We start from the raw sequence: 19,123 nt of genomic DNA on the forward strand, positions 1-19,123 counted from the left end.
GCAAAAAGGTGTACAAAAAAAGTACAAAAAACTGATCAGAAACCCAGCTTTACCTGTGTTTTTTACTTTCGGAGTTCTATATTTTCCCCACAGGGGTAGACGTTACCGGCGCCTACGGGAATCGAACGGGGAACCTCTGTTGCTCATCTCTGACAAGCGGCGAGTACGCCATGATTACGCTCGAACTTGATAATCTTTCCAACTATTAAATATATATACCCTCATTAATTGTAAGACAATGAATCTGTTGGTATAGCGAAGCAGCAATAGAGGTGAGTGAAATGCGGGTGGCCGCGCGAGACGGCAGGTGCGATATTCAACTTCACCTCTCACTTGTAGACGTTTCCGTAAACCACCGACACTCGGAAGTCCAAGACGTCCGCAAGTTCATACATAACAGCAGCACTCGACCTGAATTCGTCCGAGGCTATATCAAACAAATCGACTTAGCGACATCGACAGTGCCGCTCGACTGAACATTACCACCACCTGCTGAGAGGATTTCCCATGTACCTCTGGGTAACTTGAAAGACTTCGTAATGGTAAATCGTGAATTCGAAAGCAGAGTATAGCGTCCTAGGATCGGTTCAGCCAATATAAGACATAGTGTGTAAAAGTGCTGGTTTGTGCGTAATCACCAAAAAGGAAGCTCCAGCAGCAAGCTACCCTTCTCATGATGTCTGCAATTTCTGTGTAGCAAAATTGATTTCCAACTCACCTTTTTAAATAATGGAAAGGAGATATGAACCTGGTAGCTATGAGTGCGTCATGACCTTCGAATTCACACGCTAGTATTTCGACGATTGGGTCTTTCACAGCCATCTATTCTATACGGTCAGATGGACTGCTGCACCCAATCACCATCTGAAAAGCCAATCAGCACTACCAAATTCGTGCAATTAAGCCCTAGGCATTCCGTCGCTACTAATGTAGCATCGTACACTAAGTCCGGCTGGGTGTTTTGGCCCCGATCATCTGCAATTCAGCCTGGCATGGGGCCAATTCTCTCGAAGTGTTTCGAAGGATGGCCAAGGTCCGCAAGGCAACAATGGACCGTGCCACAGCTCGCCTCGCAATACGACACCACTATATATCAGACAGCGATGATCTTCAGCTTCTAAAATCATCTCATAACCTCATACATCTTCACATCGTTCTTTCTCCTTGACAATGCCCAGTCCATACCAATCAAGTAATGCTGGCACATCCAAAGCTTGGGGCGAACACCCCTCCTCCTCTAGGCCATGGTCGTCTTCAGCCCCACCTTCGTTCTCATCCACCTCGTCCGTCATGCGACATCAAATACTTTCCTTCCCTGTCATTATACTTCTCTTCTCCACCGCATTACCTTTCAGCCCCGTAGCATGGCTGACCGGCCCAAACGAAGGCGCCTATCTTTTCGACCGCTTCCTCGGCGGTCTCATCCTGCTATGCGCACTCTACTTTCAATTCAAGCTGTCGAGCCTCACATACCCGGTCGCCATTACCATTGCAAATCCGCTCCCTCAGCCCGAAACGTACGTACGTGACGGGAAAGTTCATAAGGCGACGTGGGGTCCGGAATTCGTGTTCGTGTATAATCCGAGCAAATACTATCTGTACACCGCCGTGGAGGTCGGTGCACTCCTTGTGGGAAACATTCCAGGACTTGAGTATATCAGAAGGGTGGTGATCCTCTGCGTGCTTGCTGCGCTGTGGGTGGGCGGTTGGCGCGTTACGCCCCAGTCTACGAAGAGGTGGGCCTGGGGACACATCAAGTGGTATTGGACCTGGATTGTATTTGATGTTTTGAGAGACATTTACGCGGGCGGTCGGGCTGGCGGGAGGAGAAGGAGATATTAAGAGGGCTATAGCAGGTGGTGGAAGGCATGCTTTTTGGAGAAGTAATTGAAGCATACAAAGCGCTTCAAGTTATCACAAGACCCCGATTTGTTATTTGCTTGTTAGGGAGTTTCCTGAGATACCTGACTACCGCTAAATGAGCTCAGATATGGTGGTAAGCGCCCGCGAAGGAAGTGAAAGGGTCACAAAATACCACTCAGAATGATGCACTCACGTCACTAATCGCATGGCTAAAGCATTGATACACGAGTAGAGTTGGAATTCAAGATTTCTATCGTGTGGTAATACAAGGTATTCAATCTTATCTCTCGACATCGTACATATCCTTCTCACCCAGCCTACGGCTGACGATACTGATCTCCCAAGACGCTCTGGATGGTCGCCAGCTGGTCGTCCTTGCGGGCAACCTCAGCCTTGACACCACTCACCTCCTCCTTCAGCTGCTTGTTCTCCTGCTCTACCTCGCTCACTCTATCTTTGAGCTCCTTCACCTGCTTGGCATTTGCCTCTTCGACCATCTTGAGCTTCTCCTCCAGCTCCTTCACCCTATCTTCTGGTCCTTTGACCCGCTTGGTACGCTCTTGCGGCCCTACATCCTCACCTCTACCCCTCTTCATGCCGTTGCCATCTGCGCGCACTTGAGAAGGAAGGGGAGCTGCTTGCGCAGCAGGCTTGGTGGTGACTTGAGATGGAGGAGGCGCTCCTACTGGCGCGCTCGAAACGGGTGGCTGTGCGAAGGGCGACACTGGGGGGAGGTGCGGGTTGCGGGAGAGAAGCACGGCTCGCAACTGCTGCTGAATTCAATCAGCCTTTAGTATACGACAACATGTTGAGGAATGTAACTTACATTGAGGTCTGTCTCGATTGCGGCAATGCTCAGCGCAGGCCTTGACTGCTGCTTCAAAGTGCTCCTTCACTTCGAAGCGACCGCGGGAATCGGGAAGAAGCTCCCGAAGCATGTGAAGGTACACCGCCACGGCCTTGATAAGCCTACCATGCTGGAAATTAGGGTCTCGAAGATGGATTCCCCTCCAAAAAGGGAACATGTTGACGTCCTTGCCTGTTGTGGCTTGGTCATTGGACAAGTACCAATGCTGGGCCAACTTGCCGTCGAACACTTGACGACCGAATTTGAGCTCCCAGCCTGGAGTCATGTAGATGAAGAGCTTGTCCATTTTCCCTCCCGGACTACGACGCTTGAACGTGCCGATGATGAGAATCAAATGCTTTTCCATGTTCAACTTGACCCTGTCTACCTTTGTTGGGCACTCCCAGTCTCGGTACTCCGGCTTTGGCCCAGCGGGGTAATCGGGGTCATACCCATATGGGTAGCTAGTTGGTGTCATTATCTTGTCGATTTCAGCCTTGAACAAGGCGAAGTCCTCGGGGAATGCTTCTTGTGCCCATGCTTCCAGTTCATTGCGGGTCGGCGGAGTGGGTGGTGCCATCGTGATTGCTGCAGTCTACCTTGGGTCAACACAAGCTCTCAAACGTCTCCAAACTTTCGGTTCCTTACTGTAGCGTGGATGTCTATGCGGGTTGTGTATATGGCGAGGACGGGGAGTGCGAGTTGTAGTGGGGGTAAGCGGGGCTGTGAAGGCTTGTTCAGAATGTACGCGCGAGGGCTTGGGACGGCGATGTCGAAGTTGAATAGAGAGAGGTTGGCTACGCTCGGAATCTTGAGAGTCTTGAAAATTTGTCGAAGACTTCGGAATGTGGGTTGGGTGCGTTTGTGTGTGCGGCGGGGAAATTTGGGTATGCGCGGAAGGTGCAAACAGACACGGGCTAGCGTCAACACTGAGCTGTCTTCACTTCACCTCGCGCCCAATGACATCGGGGCTTATATTAGGGATTGAGAAAATTTAGAGGTATTTTGAGATAACTTGAGGTACAGTTTGCCTGCGAGGTTAGGACTAGAGCTTTGTGCGAGCTGCACACCTATATGGCCTTATACCAAGTCAGACTTGAACACATGAGCTTTCCAGGACGCATCCTCGGGTGTCTCAGGATGCTTAACACCTCTGTATTTCCAACTTTGTAATTGCATTGTTCCAGAATGCGTTTTCAAAATACTGACCGCCTTTGTACGTCAACGTTCTAATTGAAATTTTTCAATCTTCATCCTGGATTACCTTGGTACTGAACGCTATTACACCTCCACTTTTGTCACTGCATTCACACAAGACCATGAAGAGCTTGTCATTCCATTTCGAATAGGCACGATTGCCATTGACTAAGACACGCACACGATGCCATATCCGTGACTACCCTCCCTAAAATGCTCCCTTTGATTCAAGCAATCGTTAAGCAAAGCTTCGATGCCATAACCACGAATCTGTAAAATGTGTACCCACCCTGCCAAAACACAGGAACCCTTCAATCCTCTCCTTGTCTCCCCCTAATTGTTCACTCCGAGCCCACGACACACGTCTGGAGATAGCCGAAGGGGTCCTTCACGAAAGCCACGAGACCTCCTTCACGAAAGCCACGAGACCCCCCTTCACATACTTCGCACATCATCCGGCTTGAACGCGAAGAGATAAACCACCGCGATGAAGATGGCCAAGAGGAGGACGCCCATTGCTGCGCTAGAGTCGGACACAGAGGCGGAGTCACTGATAGTGGCGTTGTTCAGCTTGTTCTCGGCGCTGACCTTCTTCTTTCCAGCCCTGTCGCGCTTCTTTCCGTTCTGGCCGCTCTTCTCGAAGTTTCCGACATCCTTGGGTAGCGGGATATCCTTTGGCGCCACGATCGAGTCAGCGCGGATAGTCGAGGCATCGCTCAGCGCGCCATCGTCGTCGTTCGCAGCAACAAGGGTCGAAGATGTGTACCGCTCGTTGCGCGTACGTGGGCGTCCGCGCATGGGGACCGTCGCGGGAGTCATATTGACGATAATGCCTGTTCGCCTTTGATCAGCACCGCAACTCCCAACACCCCAAACAAAGGAGCAGACTTACCACCCTTCTTCTCTGGGGCCTTAGCCGCCGTCTTCGCATACCCACGCTCCATCCCACCCTTCGCCAGCAAGTCCTTCACAAACGCCTCTTCATCCACGTCCCCCTCTTTCTCGCCACCCTCGGCGTCCTCTCCAAGCACGCCGTAGAAACCCCCGTCGCCCACCTTCTTCCCCTTCTTCGCCTTTTCAAGTCGCTCCCTACGCATAACCTCACTCTTCCGGCCCGCACCAGCACGATCCGCACCGCTCTTGGTTTGCTCCACCCACGTACCTTCATCTTTGTCGTTCTCCTTGCCACCTGCCGGGGCGGAAGTGGGCGCGGACGCAGCGCGGATTGCTGCACTGGTCGCTTTCTCAAATGCTGACTCCTCGGTGTCTTGCTTCACGAGGCGGGAGAGCATTTCCGTCTTGGTGCCTGTTATGCAGTTATAGAGTGAGTTTCTGACTATCTTTGGGAGGTCCGCCCTCTCTGACGCCTTCTTTAAGGTAAGGAGAGAGCAGGGTGATTAACACCGCCAGCTTCGAGGCCGCGGCGATCGAGGAGCTGACGAAGAATATGGGAAAGGGAGGGCAAGAAGACAGCGGCGAAACCGGCGCCTTCTGACGAGGCGCTTTGAAGGACTGACAAAAACCATGGGAAAGGGCAAATAAACAGAAACAGAGTAGCACATACCACCACCTTCCAACCCACGACGCTCCAGGAGCTCCGCAAGCTCACTAGCCTTGAGCTTCTTGTAGTCGGCCATCGTATTTCTAGCTTTGGCGGGGTAGATCGAGAAGTGGGTGAGAAGGTTTGAAGGTAAAAAGGCGTTGAGCGCAGGTGTCGGGTGACAGGGTAAACGACCGCGGGCGAGGTGAAGGCGGTTCCGGCGGGAGAGGTGGAGCAGGTGACGGACCTTACGGGCCTGACGGGCGTTGCTGGGGTGAGGGTGAGGGTGAGGGTGAGGGCGAGGGCGGATTCACTAAGTATGACGTTGGTTGTTTGCACTGCAGCAGACAAGGTGCTGGGTGAACTGTGGAGGGTAGTGGATTATATAGTTAAGTTGAGTTGAGTTGAGTTGAGTTGAGTTGAGTTAAGTTGGCCCCGAGTTGGCACCATACAGAGCTGCGTACGATAGCAAGAAGCGACGATGTGTTTTGAACATTATATCATATTCATCAATTCGTTCGTCATGTGTCAACACAAAGAGTGACTGGCTAGATACCACTCATCTTTCAACTTCCATGTCAAACATCTCGAATATACGCGTAACGCTCAAGGTAGTATGGGTATCATTTCAATCCACTCCGGCACCTCTTCCCAGCCTCGCTCTTGGTATTTCTCCAGTAGCCTTAGTCTCACATCTGCCGCCTTCGCCGTGATCTCAGGAACGCCGAATCGCCGCAGAGGTTGGCCCACGCCACAGTAGTACTCAAATATCTTCTCGAAGACTGAAGAACCCGCGAAGGTCTGCAGGCCGTAGATCAGAGCCTCCATATGTTCATCCGTCCACTCTGCAGCAGGAGGAGGCACAACGCGCTTCATGAAAACGTCTACACGGGAGAAGGGGACATCATTGGCGTCTCGATCTTCCCGCCACTCCGTCTCATCAGCCTTTGACCCCGCCATCTTCTTGTCGAAGTATTCTCGCTTCATCCGCAATGCTTGCCGCCGACGCGCGTCAGGCTCGCGTCGTAGCCGGCAAACATGCAGATCAATCCAGCGATCCAGCTTCTGAATGCGCAACGCTTCCATCTCCTGCTTCTCTAGTTCGAGCTGTTGCCTCTCACGACGTTCGCGCGCAAATTCTTCCTCAGCACGCTTCTTCCGAGCGTCATCTTCCAGATTGCGGAGAGCTGTCGTGTATATTTCGCAGAGCCTTCGCAGTGGGGTGATTAGTTTGGTGTCGACGTCTTTGATCAAGCTTTCGCCTTTGTACCGGCTGTGGAGCTTGGCTTTCCATTCCGCGATTTTGTCCTTCACTGAGACCATGGCGCTGACTAGTGCGGCGACGATACGCATGGCATCTAAAGATGCAAAAATATCACCACACACGTCGGACAACCAGTCATAAAGACTTTCTAGGACTGTTACAACTTGTCGAAAAAGATAGGCATATGCGTCCACCTTGAGCTTTTTGCGCTTCTTTTCGTCACTACCGGCGCCGTATTTCGAAAGCAAGATCTGTATATGCTTGGTGGTAATGGAGATTTCGTCCAAGGTGGTGTCCGAGTCAGCGAGGACTTCAAGGGCCGTTTGGCATGCTTGCTTGATGGTCTTGGCTTCTTCGGTTTGACAATGGCCACTGACTTCTTCAGAGTCAAGGAATTTTAAAACCTCGTCGATTTCGGAAAGTTGGGCGCCATGGCCGGCGCCTTGGCCATCGTCGTGGTCCTCCTCCTCCTCCTCCTCATCTGCTTCGTCTTCCTCATCTTCCTCGCCAGACTGTGCGTGTTCGCCCACATCTGTAGCTGCTTGACCTGATTTAGCTTCTTCATCGTCTATTTCAAGGTCTTCCAACGAATCCTCGGCCGCATTCCGAGCATCATCGTGGCGGGTTTGCGGGTGGCGATGCCGTGAGGTGTCGTTGTGCGCGCGCCCACCTTGCGCGCTAGCTACAGGAACGGAACCGGTCGTCTTTGATTTCGGTCGCGTCTTTCTGACTGCTTCCTCGTCTCCATCATTCTGGCCAGATGTGATCTCTGCGTTCGCAGAGCTCTTCGATGCCTTTGGCTGTCTGCCCTTTCGGCGCCTGGGTTCTTGCTCCTGAGGTTCTTGCTCTTGCTCTTCAGGCGATATGATAGCTGGACCAGTGGCAGACACAGACGATGTTGGTTTCTTTCCCTTACGACGCCGTGGTTGCTCCGTTTCTGCAGTCGCAGGCTCCTGTTCGACTCGCTTGGTGATTTTAGAGCGTTGAGTTATTTCCCTTTCGTTATCCGATGGTATGTCCAGACCGTTCGTGGTATTCGTTGGTCTTAGTTGTCTAAACCTTCGACGCTTTGGGTTTTGTGGCTTTCGAACTTCTGGACCATCTGCGGGCGGTTTCTGTGCAGATGGAGGCGGTCCATCCGGACGTTCGTGACCCCTTTGATTGTTCAGTGTCTGATAAGCTTCCTGCTGCGGGTCGATTTGGGGGTGCTCTCCGTCATCATCGCGCCCTTGATCGGTTTCGGCTGGTGCAGGAGGGAGAGCCTGTGCTTGCTTCGCTTTTGCAGCTCGAGTGTTTCGCGTGGAAGGCTCTGGTGGGGGAATGACTACTTGTGGATGCGTCGCTCCCGGTGGATGGCTTCTGCCTCTGGCCTGGAGCATGTCTTCCGCCTCAACCTCTGCTGCGCCAGCTCCGTCCTTTCGTGGAGACTTTGATGGCCGTCCCCTGTTTGGCGACCGATCTGCAGCCTTGCGCTTCTCTACTTGTACACGTTGTTCTGGTACTTGCATAGAGTTTCTCGGAATGCCAGCGTCACCAGCAAGTCGTTTGCTAGTCGGAGGCGTCTCCGGTACTTCATCGAGATGGTGTTTGTCCGTCACATAAGGAGGCGAAGAAGCTGACGGTACCTCCTTTTCCGTATCTTCTAGTTCCGGTGGATCATGAGGTGCAGGGACTTCTAAGCCTGGCGAGACTTCATCCTGCACGCGCTTCTTCCTTCCTGGCTTCTGCCGGGCTTTTCCGGCTGGAACAACTGCCACTTTTTCAGGTGAAGAAAATCCCAAATCGAAAGGGTCTCCTCGTCTTGCAAGCTCACGGTGCGGTTGTGTTGCAGCATCATTGCGCCACAAGTTCACTGGCTTCAGCTTCCCAGCACCACCGGTTCGTGCCATCCCATTTACTCTTGCCGGGCTGCTCTGCGCCACGTTATATGAAGTGTGCGATAGCGAAGAAGTAGGGGCTACTGCGACTGTGCGGCGGCGGTTCAGACGGGCAGCATTGAGGAGGTTCGCACTTTGAACGGCCGTGACAGAAGGAGGGTCGTGGTATTGCTGAACCTTCTCCGCAGAAGCCTGAATTTCGGCGAAGAGCTGCTGCTCAGCGAGATCGTCAGAGCTCGCCATGTCGTGTGACCCTGCCGAGATTAAAACAGCGCAGCGAAGGTATCGAGAAGCGCCGTCCGGTAGGTTGTGGGATCAGTCTATAACGGTTAGCCGCCGGAGCTGCGCGTGGCCAGGTCGCAAATGTACCATACCTATGCGCTCCTTCGACTCCATATCGCGAGCTGGTCTATCGATAGCGAATGCGATTATAGTCTATGCTGGGAACACGCGGGGAGCTCAAGTGGGGTCGGGCGGTGAATTAATTAGGGAGGCTGGCGCTGGCGCGACTGGCAGGGAACCCGAGCCAACGCGCTGTCACGAGGGAAGAGCCAAGCCAAAACTCTCCCCCACCACACCAATATCACAACAAACAATATGCAAGGCGACAGAACGAATACACCCCTACCATCTCGCACTCTAGAGCTCCTGGATCGAAATGCAAGCCATACTTTCAAAGTGCCCGCCAAATGCATCAACGATGGGGACGATGTATCGTTCTTCCTTACCAGCAAAGCCTATGCCGACATTATGACGTTTATCTTCCAACTGAACGTAGCCATGTTGCCCCGTAAAACAGAAAAAGAAGGGTCAGGAGTGAAGGGTGTCAAAGAATGGATGCTGCAAAATTCCGATGTATCATATCCACCTGTTGTGCAGAACCTCGCCAAGCTCCTGGAGGATTTAGCACGAATAATCGACGAAGCCCCCCCGGACCCTGGTCCTCGTCGATTTGGAAACATCAGCTTCAGAAAATGGTATGATATAGTAAGAGAGCGAGTGTCGGATCTTCTGGACAGATACCTGCCCGCGGAAGCGTTCGCGCCGTTTAACAATTCATCTGGAGAAGAGGTCACAGCCAAGCAAGAGCTCGAGGCGTATCTCATCGGTAGCTTTGGCAGCTCGCAAAGATTGGACTACGGGACCGGCCACGAATTGAGCTTCCTCGCGTTCCTGGGCTGCTTGTGGAAGCTGGGCGGGTTCCCTCCTAGTACCGACGGAGCAACAGAGCGAGCCATTGTACTTGGCGTCATTGAACCGTAAGACGCTTGCATCTTCTTCATATGCTTCCATTGACCCTTTTCAGATACCTTGCATTGATACGGCGCCTGATCCTTACGTATACCCTAGAGCCTGCGGGATCTCACGGCGTTTGGGGCTTGGACGACCATTCCTTCTTGCCCTACATTCTAGGATCTGCGCAACTCTCACCTGCAGTATCGTCCCCTGCTGAACTCAGACTCGAGGGCTCCCTTCCAACCGCTCCTAATCCTGGAGATGTAGCGAAGGCGCCGGCCGTCGAACGCGAGCGCAGCCGCAACATGTACTTCAGCGCTATCGGATTCATCTACGATGTTAAAAAGGGGCCATTCTGGGAGCATAGCCCCATTCTGTTCGACGTATCTGGAGTCAAAGCGGGCTGGGCAAAGATCAACAAGGGCATGATCAAGATGTATAACGCAGAAGTACTGTCCAAGTTCCCGGTCGTTCAACATTTCCCCTTTGGATCCCTCTTCGCATGGGAACGTGATCCCCTGGCAGAAGAGATCCAAGCTAGTGTCCACACGTCTTCCCAACCGAAGACAAATGCACCTACGGCACGACCACAACCAGCGCTGCGGGACCCCCTGGCCGAGCCCAGTACGCAGACTACAAAGATGCCTACAAGCGGCACCGCCGCACCGTGGGCTTCCGCGCGCATTCCCGCGCGAGCACAAGGCCCAGCCGTTCCCGCTGGTCCCAACCAACCCACAAGAGCGCCCTGGGCATCCTCGACGTCGTTGCCTCCACCAGGGGGTACGACGACTGCGCCATGGGCTAGGCCGGGAGCAGCCGCTTCGTCGACGACACGGGGTACAGTCCCAAGCACACGGGCTCCGTGGGCAGACAAGGAGCCACGGAAGTGAACTCAAGAAGCTGGTCTTCGATCACGATGGTATGCTGACGACTCACGAGGGACGACTGCATGAGGCGGAGTATCGGAGCGTCGAATGGACAGCGGGCGATACCCCTAGCGGCTGACGGCATTACAAAAGGCGAATTGTAGATGGTGGAATGCACATGATATTGGTGTATATTGATAGCATTGCGTATCCGCTCGATCGGAGATGCAAAGAGGCAGTGCAGTTCTCGAGCAAATGAATTCACTAGCGCGGCATGGTACAAGATGAAACGCAAGTCTCTTTTGGGGCTGCACATGCACGCACAGGGCACTATTTTTGGGGAGATAGCGCCTTGTACCGTGTGGCTTGGCGTGCTTCAAGCCGTGGGGTGGGCGCCCCTGCCAGTGATTGGCCAGATTGCTGCAGCTTCCCAGGCTAGCGGACCGTGCAGGGTCGCAGCTTCCTCGAGACCGCTCCTGACCTCACGCGCTTTAACTGCAAGTGCTCCCACACTCCTTCCTCGTGTGCTTCCTTTATCTTTGCCTTCTTTGCGTATACCCTCCATTGTGAGCATCGTCGGCTTGCAAGAGCTGCCACTGTCACCATGCCTGGCGTTCGTGAGTACAGTTTGATTTCACCTTCACTCCACCGGCGGATGTCCCCGCGATGATGCTGTTGCCTCGATTTGTTATCCCACAATACACTTTGTTTCCAGAGATGACTGTTTTTTTGGCCTGTGTCTGCCACTTCCCTCACGCAAACTACTCTTCGTCCCCCCAAACCCCTCTACGAGTCCATTTGCAAAGGTCCATACAGCGTGATATCTTGCTAACATGGCTCCCCCACACAAAGCTCTCGACGCAGTTGATAAGGCCAAGGCCGTCTTCAAGAACATCTTCAGCAGCGGCAGCAAGAAGAAGAAGGAGCAGGCAACACCCACCACCGCTGCTCCTGCCGAGGCGTCTTCCTCTACCGCGAAGCCCACCGAGACGACTACGGCCGCTGAGCCTGCTCCCGCCACCGCGCCCGAGACTACGCCCGCTGCATCGAAGAGCGACGCCCCAGCTGTCGTAGCTCCAGCACCCGCCGCTGCACCTGTGCCCGCCGCTGCGCCTGTGCCTGCTGCCGAGCCTGCACCTGCTGCCGCCGAGAGCGACGACAAGAAGGCAGAGCAGGCTGCTCTCACCGAGGTGAAGAAGGCGACTCAAAGTAGGTCATCTCTCAGTTTTACACCTTACGGACAAGAATGCGACGATGGATCGAGACGAAGACACAAGATCGGCACGGACTCGACGCACCTCTAAAAGAGTGCTTCAAGACCAGTCGCCCCATTGACAGCATCAAGCCAACAGCGCGAGCACTGTTCTTACTGCGACGACTACGACCGTCACGATCTCACGACCTTTCACGATCCCGATGCACACGATATCAATGCGGCTTATGATACCCTTTCTGGACGACCGTTACTTCTGTACTGTACACTAACATATCTACCTCAGCTCCCGAGCCTGCCGGTGCTACTGCCCCTGCACCACCAACCGCCGCCGCCGCCCAAGAGCCCGCCGCTCCCAGCGCTACCGAGCCTAAGGCAACCGATGCGAAGGCGACTGATGCCCCCGCCCCAGCTGCTCAAGAACCCCTGCCGGAAGTCCCAGCTACCAAGCCTGCCCCTGGCATGAGCGCTACTAGCGGTCCCATGAGCGATGAGCCAGACTTCGGCGCTCCGGAGCCTGCCGCCTCTCTGGAGCCTGCCGCCGCTGCTCCTACTGACAAGAAGGAGTGATTCAACACAATTTGACAATCTCTCCTAGGAACAATGTTTGGGCAGTAGCGGACAGGTGTAGTTTCTCGAGTTTGCGTGATTTCATATTTGCATATTACCGTTGTGCGGCAGAGACGAGGTCTTTACCTATCCCCCTTTCCCACACCATTCTATACCCCGGGGTTGCTGTTAGCGAGCGACTGGTTATTTGTTTGTTGAAATGCGGATATATAAGGAGCTTGAAAATCCAGATCAGTATACTGGCAATTTGCAACCATGCTTCGTGTGTGATGCTAACGGTTCACTCGTACAGATCAATTGCATGAACTGATAGTTTATCTCACGAAATCGGCTTGCAATGAGGATAACCTAGTGACATACCTACCATGCACCATTTAAAATGCGTCAATTAATACTAGTGCGGGGCACCACACGTCAATGATGTGTGGTAGCTGCCCCACCTCTGAGCTCATCACCTTTCGACACTGCACTCTAAACAACAAAACACAATTTTGGGTACGCCCACCATATGCAAATACTCATACCCCCTTCCTACCTTCGATATTCGTTCGACCAACGCAAGCGCGCGAGACCCAACAACGAAGACTGCAGCTTCTCCCTCGGATCCTCGAAAGAGACGCCCAATCCGCTCACACGCGTTTCTAATCTGACCGACACGCGCGTGTACCGCAAGTCTCCACGCTCCATCCACTATGCCTCCCAAGTCGGGCTTCTCCCGCGCAAAGAATGTCGACTACGATGACGATGACATATACGATGACTACAGCGAAGAGGAATATGCGGCCGAAGGAGAAGGAGACGCCATGAGCGAAGAAGATAAGGAGCAGATGGCTGCGGGTGTGGCCAAAGTTAAAGAAGCGCTGGGAAGCGAGTACAAGGTCAAGGAGGTGGATATACAGGATGCGCTGTGGAATTACTACTATGATGTGGGGAAGAGCGTTACTCATTTGAAGAGTACGTACACGCCCAATTGTGAAGAGATGGGGCGCGGTCTTCATGTTGGGGACGCAAGTGAGGGAGCCTAACTGACCATCATGTACTGTAGACAAATATGCGCCGAAACCACAAACACCAGCAAAACCGAAAGCTGTTTCTCGATTCGACCAGGCGGCAGGCGCGGCGGATGCGAAGACACCTACATCTACTGGTAAGCACATGTTGATTTGCAGTACGGAGTCAACGGCCCGCACTACGTCGGATTGGGCCCAGGATAGCGAAAGAGACAGTATTACGACGATATGCGAGACGCTGAGGGACCAGCTTGGTGCGTTACCGCAGGAATTGTTGAACATAAGCCGAGTTATACCTAATCACACGCCCTCGTGTGCTTCGGACTACACTTCCGCACGTACGAAAGACTTTTTCTGGGACATGCCTTGGGGAAATGTGCCCAGCAACAGGCTCGCCACAATCACAATGCAACCTTCGCCCTACAAAGGAGGCTTGTTAGGCGGCTCATCTAAGCTGGCGGCGTTGGCAGCCAAGCGAAAGCAGAAGCAGCAAGAGGAAGCGGCAGCGAAGGCGGACGCCGCTGCGAATGGACAGACGGCAGATAAGGCTGTAGCGTTACTCGACAGGCTCAACTTCAAAGACAAGCCTTCTGCTCCTGCTCGCGAAGATACAAAGCCCAGATACCCCAGGAAGCGCTCAGCAACGCCTCCGCCGCAGGAACCGGAGTTTGTCAGAGAAGAACCCATCACCGAACCTCAGGGAATCCGCATCGAATTCCCCAACTTGCGCGCTAAACAGCCCTCCATGTTCGGTGCCATACTATGCGGCTCTCCGCCAGACGAGCCGGAGCAGCAGCACGTAAAAAGGGCGCTGAGCAGCTTCCCACTCCCCTATGCGAACGCCAAAGCATTCACAGATGCCGATCCTTTTTCGAAACCGAGCCCTGATGACCTGGTGCGGCAGGCACAGGCACGCAGCGCGGGTGCGGGTCGTTGACTTGTCTTGCAATCTCTTCCCATCTTTGATTTACTCTAAGACACGATAGGCACACCTAAGGCAAAGGCGAAGACGAGAGGAAAGTCGGATGGAGACCAGCTGGCAGATTCAGTAGAGAAGCTCGTCGTTGAGACGAAAGTCAAAAGCAAGAACCTTGATGTTGTAGAAGAGTACAGGAAAAGTGGTCTAAAAAGGGTTTCAAATTTTGTGGTAATCGGTAGGTGAAGATATATGCGTGTTATTACTTTAGGTCACACCATTGACGCCGACTGACAGGACATGTCGATCACGGAAAGAGCACGCTCATGGGCCGCCTCCTATATGACCTTAAGATCGTCGACGAGCGCTCCGTGGACAAGCTTCGGCAAGAAGCTGAGACGATAGGCAAGTCGTCTTTTGCGCTTGCATGGCTCATGGACCAGACACCCGAAGAACGGAGTCGAGGTGTGACCGTCGACATAGCCACAGTGCCTTTTGAAACGGACAAGACGAGCTTTACGATACTCGACGCGCCCGGACACAGGGACTTTATTCCGAACATGATTGCTGGTGTGTCCCAGGCGGATTTTGCTGTTCTGGTGGTCGACGCACAAGAAAACAGCTTTCAGTCTGGATTAAAGGGACAGACGAAAGAGCACGCATTGATTGTGCGAAGCATGGGGGTAAGTCGCGCAGTATGCATCCCACAAAGACGGCTATGCTAAACAACCCCAGATCCAACGCCTCATCGTCGCAGTCAACAAAATGGACACCGTCTCCTGGAGTAAAGAGCGCTTCGACAAAGTGCGCCAAGCCACAACCTCCTTCTTCGAAACCGCCTCCTTCTCCCTCAAAAATATCACCTTCATCCCCTGCGCCGGCCTCACCGGCGATAACGTCACAAAACGCGCCGACGATGCCCGTGCAGAGTGGTACTCTGGCGCTACCTTCCTCGAAGCGCTCGAAGCCTCCGAGCCCAAGACCCGCGCCCTCGAGAAACCCCTGAGGCTGACCATCAACGACGTCTTCCGCGGCTCCGGGCAAAATCCCCTCAGCATATCCGGCCAGATTGAAACCGGCACCGTCCAAGTCGGCGACGTCGTCCTCGCGCTGCCCTCCCGCGAGACAGCTACCGTGAAGGCGATTGAGCTCCCCGACGGGGCACCCGCTGAGTGGGCCGTCGCAGGGCAGATCCCCACGCTGCACCTCGTTGACATCGACGCTGTGCACTTGCGCCTCGGAGACATGCTCTGCGCGCCTACAGCACCCGTCCGCCTGGTGAAGAGCTTCACGTGCAAGATGCTTGCGTTTGAACATGTGATGCCGCAGTTTGTGGATGTGTTTCGCGGGAGACAGCAGGCGACCGGACTGATCACCGCGCTGGCTAGTATCCTGAACAAGAACACGGGCGAGGTGGTGAAGAAAAAGCCTAGGATAGTGAAGCCGGGGGAGGTAGCGCGCGTGCGGGTGGAGCTCGAGGGGTCGGCGGGCTTGCCGCTTGAAGTCTCCAGTAGAATCGTGCTGAGGGATGGGGGCGGACGGTGGGGGCGGGATTGTTGAGTCGTACGTTTAGCGTTAGCATACATCTCCCCTCCATACTTTATTACAAACGCACAGGAAATGGGTATGCGTATGCGTATGGGGATGACTATAACCGCGAGTCAGAAGGCACAACAATCGCAGCTAACGTCCCCTCTCCCACTTCCTCCCCTTCTTCCGCCTCGCACACCCATGTTACGACGCCGCTGCGTGCACTCCGCACTTCTAGCTCCATCTTCATCTGCTGCACTACGCATAGCACGGCCCCTTCTTTCACACTATCCCCTTCGTCGACGAGCACTTCTACCAGTTTCCCCGCAAACGGGATGCCCACGTGCGACGCATCCGACGGATTCGCCCGCCGATGCGACGACGTTGTCGCAGATGCAGAGGCCGTTGTGGAAGATAGATGCATCGTGTAGGGAACTTGGCCCTGAGAAGCAGATGAGAAGAGGATATCCGCGCTGAGCACCTGAGGAAATTCATTGCGCAAGACACGCGTGATTCGTAGATGGGACTTGTGGGTTTGTTCTTCCTGACTACGCGCTCTTCTTTCTGAGGATTTTGGGGCGGGGGTAAGCGTAAGAGACCAGGCGTCGCCTTTGCGGAGGAGGGTATTCGCTGCTGCTAAGGAGATGCCCGGTGTACTCTGCACTTCTGCGCGTGAAACCGGGGATACTCCAACGCTCTGAGCGCGAGCGAGAAGCGCAGACATATTTCCTTGCAGCCACTGCGTGTCGCACTTCCCGCGCGGGAAGTCCTCGTGCGCAACGATAGCGCGGAGGAGAGGGATATTCGTCTTCACGCCTGTGATCTGCGTTGTATCCAGCGCGTGTTTTGCTTTTCGCACGCAGGCGTCCCACGAGGAGGCGGTGACGATGAGTTTTGCCAGAAGGCTGTCGTACGCTGCTGACACGACTGTGGGACGCGTGTGGCTGAGGTGCGTGTCGAGACGTACGCCGTTGCCGGAGGGGAAGTCGAAGGCTGAGATCTTGCCGATTGAGAGAGTCCAGTTTGCGGCGGGGTTCTCGGCTGTGATGCGGAGCTGGATAGAATATACAGGTGGTGGATTCAGCGGGCTTAAGGCTGGGGGGAGAGCGCAGGCCCCCTGTGCGAGGAGGAGTTGTGTCGCTACGATGTCGGATGTAGTCAGTTCTTCGGTGACCGTGTGCTCGACTTGCAGCCTGGGGTTTATTTCTAGGAAATAGTAGGTGTGTGTTTGGGGGTTGAGCAGGAACTCGAAGGTGCCGAGGGAGAAGTAGGATATCTAGTTATACCCGGAGGTAGTTAGCGGAGCCTTATAATTAGGAGAAGGGGGGAAAGAAGGGAGAACCAACGCTTCTCGCCATGCGCATGGCATCTTCAATTATCCTCGCTACCACACTTCTGTCCCGCAGCGTACTCGGCGCCATCTCAACGACCTTCTGGTACCGGCGCTGGATCGAGCATTCGCGTTCCCAGAGGTGCGTTACGTTTCCCGTCCCATCGCCTATAATCTGGACTTCGACGTGGCGGAAGCCGTCGACGGCTGCTTTTTCAGCGAAGACTTTCCTCGAGGGACTTTCTTCTACGGCGCGCTTGACGGATGCTGCTAACTCTTGCTCATTGCGGATCAAGCGGATACCACGGCCGCCGCCGCCGTCTACGGCTTTCACCATAATGGGGTATCCGACGCGGGCGGCGAAAGTGGCGATGTCTTCCGCGGAGGAGGTAGGTGTGAGCAAGGCTGGGGACACGGGGACGTTACCTTCGGAGAGTTAGTCTTGTATAAACAAGTGTTGTAAGAATCACGTGGAAATACATACACTTCTCCGCCAATTCCCTTGCTCTCAGCTTATCCCCCGTCGCTTCTAGGACCTCCCAGCCCGGTCCTATCACCACCGCGCGTGCCTCGTTCCACATCCTCTTCGCGAGCTCAGCGGACTCGGAGAGAAAGCCGTAACCTGGGTGGACGGCATCGATGTCATGTTTCCTGACGATGGCGATGAGGGCAGAGATGTCCATGAAGGTAGAGGCTGAAGGGAGCTCGATTGAGTGGGAGGCATGAATGGTGTGGGAGGAGTCTCCAGGGGTGTAGATGGCGTAAGTTTGGAGACTGAGTTCGCTGGCTGTGGATATGATGCGGGTTGCTATTTCGCCTCTGGTTGGGGTTAGTTTGGGTCTAATTTCAGGGAGAAGTGAGGGACCTGTTTGCTATGAGGAGGCGGGTTATTGGCCTCTGTGGTGGTCGGGACATTTTTTCGATTGTTATCTTCGGAATCAACAGATGGTCAATGGAGGTATGATTGACGGTGGTGAGAACGCTTTAGGAGGGCAGCTTCTGTGATAGAACTTGTGTTAATGTACAGTGGAGAGGTACATTGATAGACTCCCAAAGACGCTGTGATATTGGTTCTTTGAGAGACTACTTACTGGTCAGGATATCAGCGTACCTGGTTACATCGCGTCTCTGTCCTTTCGTTTGAAGGACTGTGGCATGAACGAGGTTTAGCGGCGGGGGAGTGTCCAACTGCCTCGGCTCGGCTCGACCCCAACTTCCCCATACTTCCCCCCACGCCTCATCTGTCGCGACTCGTTGACAATGTGACCTCGATAGTGCTGCTCCTGTCAGGAGCTTTCAAGAAGTTCTTTTTTTTTATACAAGACAGGCTCTACGCTTGCGCAATGGCAGACGACGACAACGCGTCCCCACGCAAAGGCGCTTCGACGTCATCTTCAAGCGCAAAGGACCGTCTCGAGCAAGTCTCATCCCACGTCGCGCCTGACGCGCAGAAGAAGCGACGGAAACGACGTCCTGATTCCGATCTTCCTCCCGATTACTCGGATATCCTAGGCCAGATCGCTGCACTCCGCAAAATCGCAGCGACGCCTGACCCGAATAATAGAGGTTATGTGCGGCAGAAGCAAGCGGGCAAGCTGTGGGTGCGGGAGAGGGTCGAACAACTATTGGACCGTGGGAGCTTCCAGGAAGTGGGCAGCGTGAGTGGGACAGTAGAATGGAAGCAGTTGGGAGGTATCAAAGAAGAGCCTGAGGAGTATGTGCCGAGCAACAACGTGCAGGGCTTTGGGAAGCTGAAAGGAAGGAAGATCGTGTTTACGGCAGATGACTTCTCGATAAGGGCGGGGCATGCGGATGGAGCATTGATGGAGAAGACGGTAGTTTATCTCGCATAAATGGTGTGAGT

General features: G+C 54.0%; 8 protein-coding genes across 8 annotated transcripts; 4 read left to right on the forward strand and 4 right to left on the reverse strand.

The window, feature by feature from the left end:
- Positions 1 to 2,180: 2,180 nt before the first annotated feature.
- N0V89_008013 (uncharacterized protein) lies at positions 2,181 to 3,290 on the reverse strand (the record flags this gene model as incomplete). Its single annotated transcript, XM_056216772.1, has 2 exons — positions 2,181 to 2,548; positions 2,690 to 3,290. 2 exons carry the CDS (start codon positions 3,288 to 3,290, stop codon positions 2,181 to 2,183), a joined length of 969 nt encoding a protein of 322 aa, XP_056068328.1.
- Positions 3,291 to 4,342: 1,052 nt separating this feature from the next.
- Positions 4,343 to 5,544, reverse strand: N0V89_008014 (uncharacterized protein; the record flags this gene model as incomplete). The annotated part of the gene is made up of 3 exons (XM_056216773.1): positions 4,343 to 4,740; positions 4,800 to 5,213; positions 5,472 to 5,544. The coding sequence occupies 3 exons, from the start codon at positions 5,542 to 5,544 to the stop codon at positions 4,343 to 4,345; spliced, it is 885 nt and encodes a 294-aa protein (XP_056068329.1).
- A 509-nt stretch (positions 5,545 to 6,053) lies between these two features.
- On the reverse strand, positions 6,054 to 8,831 carry N0V89_008015 (uncharacterized protein; the record flags this gene model as incomplete). The annotated part of the gene is made up of 1 exon (XM_056216774.1): positions 6,054 to 8,831. One exon carries the CDS (start codon positions 8,829 to 8,831, stop codon positions 6,054 to 6,056), a length of 2,778 nt encoding a protein of 925 aa, XP_056068330.1.
- A 354-nt stretch (positions 8,832 to 9,185) lies between these two features.
- Positions 9,186 to 10,714, forward strand: RRD1 (Serine/threonine-protein phosphatase 2A activator 1; the record flags this gene model as incomplete). Its single annotated transcript, XM_056216775.1, has 2 exons — positions 9,186 to 9,847; positions 9,895 to 10,714. 2 exons carry the CDS (start codon positions 9,186 to 9,188, stop codon positions 10,712 to 10,714), a joined length of 1,482 nt encoding a protein of 493 aa, XP_056068331.1.
- An 809-nt stretch (positions 10,715 to 11,523) lies between these two features.
- Positions 11,524 to 12,473, forward strand: N0V89_008017 (uncharacterized protein; the record flags this gene model as incomplete). The annotated part of the gene is made up of 2 exons (XM_056216776.1): positions 11,524 to 11,899; positions 12,190 to 12,473. 2 exons carry the CDS (start codon positions 11,524 to 11,526, stop codon positions 12,471 to 12,473), a joined length of 660 nt encoding a protein of 219 aa, XP_056068332.1.
- A 692-nt stretch (positions 12,474 to 13,165) lies between these two features.
- N0V89_008018 (uncharacterized protein) lies at positions 13,166 to 15,959 on the forward strand (the record flags this gene model as incomplete). The annotated part of the gene is made up of 5 exons (XM_056216777.1): positions 13,166 to 13,427; positions 13,519 to 14,406; positions 14,470 to 14,601; positions 14,697 to 15,082; positions 15,135 to 15,959. The coding sequence occupies 5 exons, from the start codon at positions 13,166 to 13,168 to the stop codon at positions 15,957 to 15,959; spliced, it is 2,493 nt and encodes an 830-aa protein (XP_056068333.1).
- Positions 15,960 to 16,047: 88 nt separating this feature from the next.
- N0V89_008019 (uncharacterized protein) lies at positions 16,048 to 17,942 on the reverse strand (the record flags this gene model as incomplete). Its single annotated transcript, XM_056216778.1, has 3 exons — positions 16,048 to 17,205; positions 17,276 to 17,685; positions 17,744 to 17,942. The coding sequence occupies 3 exons, from the start codon at positions 17,940 to 17,942 to the stop codon at positions 16,048 to 16,050; spliced, it is 1,767 nt and encodes a 588-aa protein (XP_056068334.1).
- A 262-nt stretch (positions 17,943 to 18,204) lies between these two features.
- Positions 18,205 to 19,112, forward strand: N0V89_008020 (uncharacterized protein; the record flags this gene model as incomplete). The annotated part of the gene is made up of 2 exons (XM_056216779.1): positions 18,205 to 18,217; positions 18,550 to 19,112. 2 exons carry the CDS (start codon positions 18,205 to 18,207, stop codon positions 19,110 to 19,112), a joined length of 576 nt encoding a protein of 191 aa, XP_056068335.1.
- Between the last annotated feature and the right edge of the window lie 11 nt (positions 19,113 to 19,123).

This window comes from Didymosphaeria variabile (genome assembly GCF_027946475.1).
Source record: "Didymosphaeria variabile strain IMI 356815 chromosome Unknown scaffold_6, whole genome shotgun sequence".
Classification (NCBI taxonomy): Eukaryota; Fungi; Ascomycota; class Dothideomycetes; order Pleosporales; family Didymosphaeriaceae; genus Didymosphaeria; species Didymosphaeria variabile.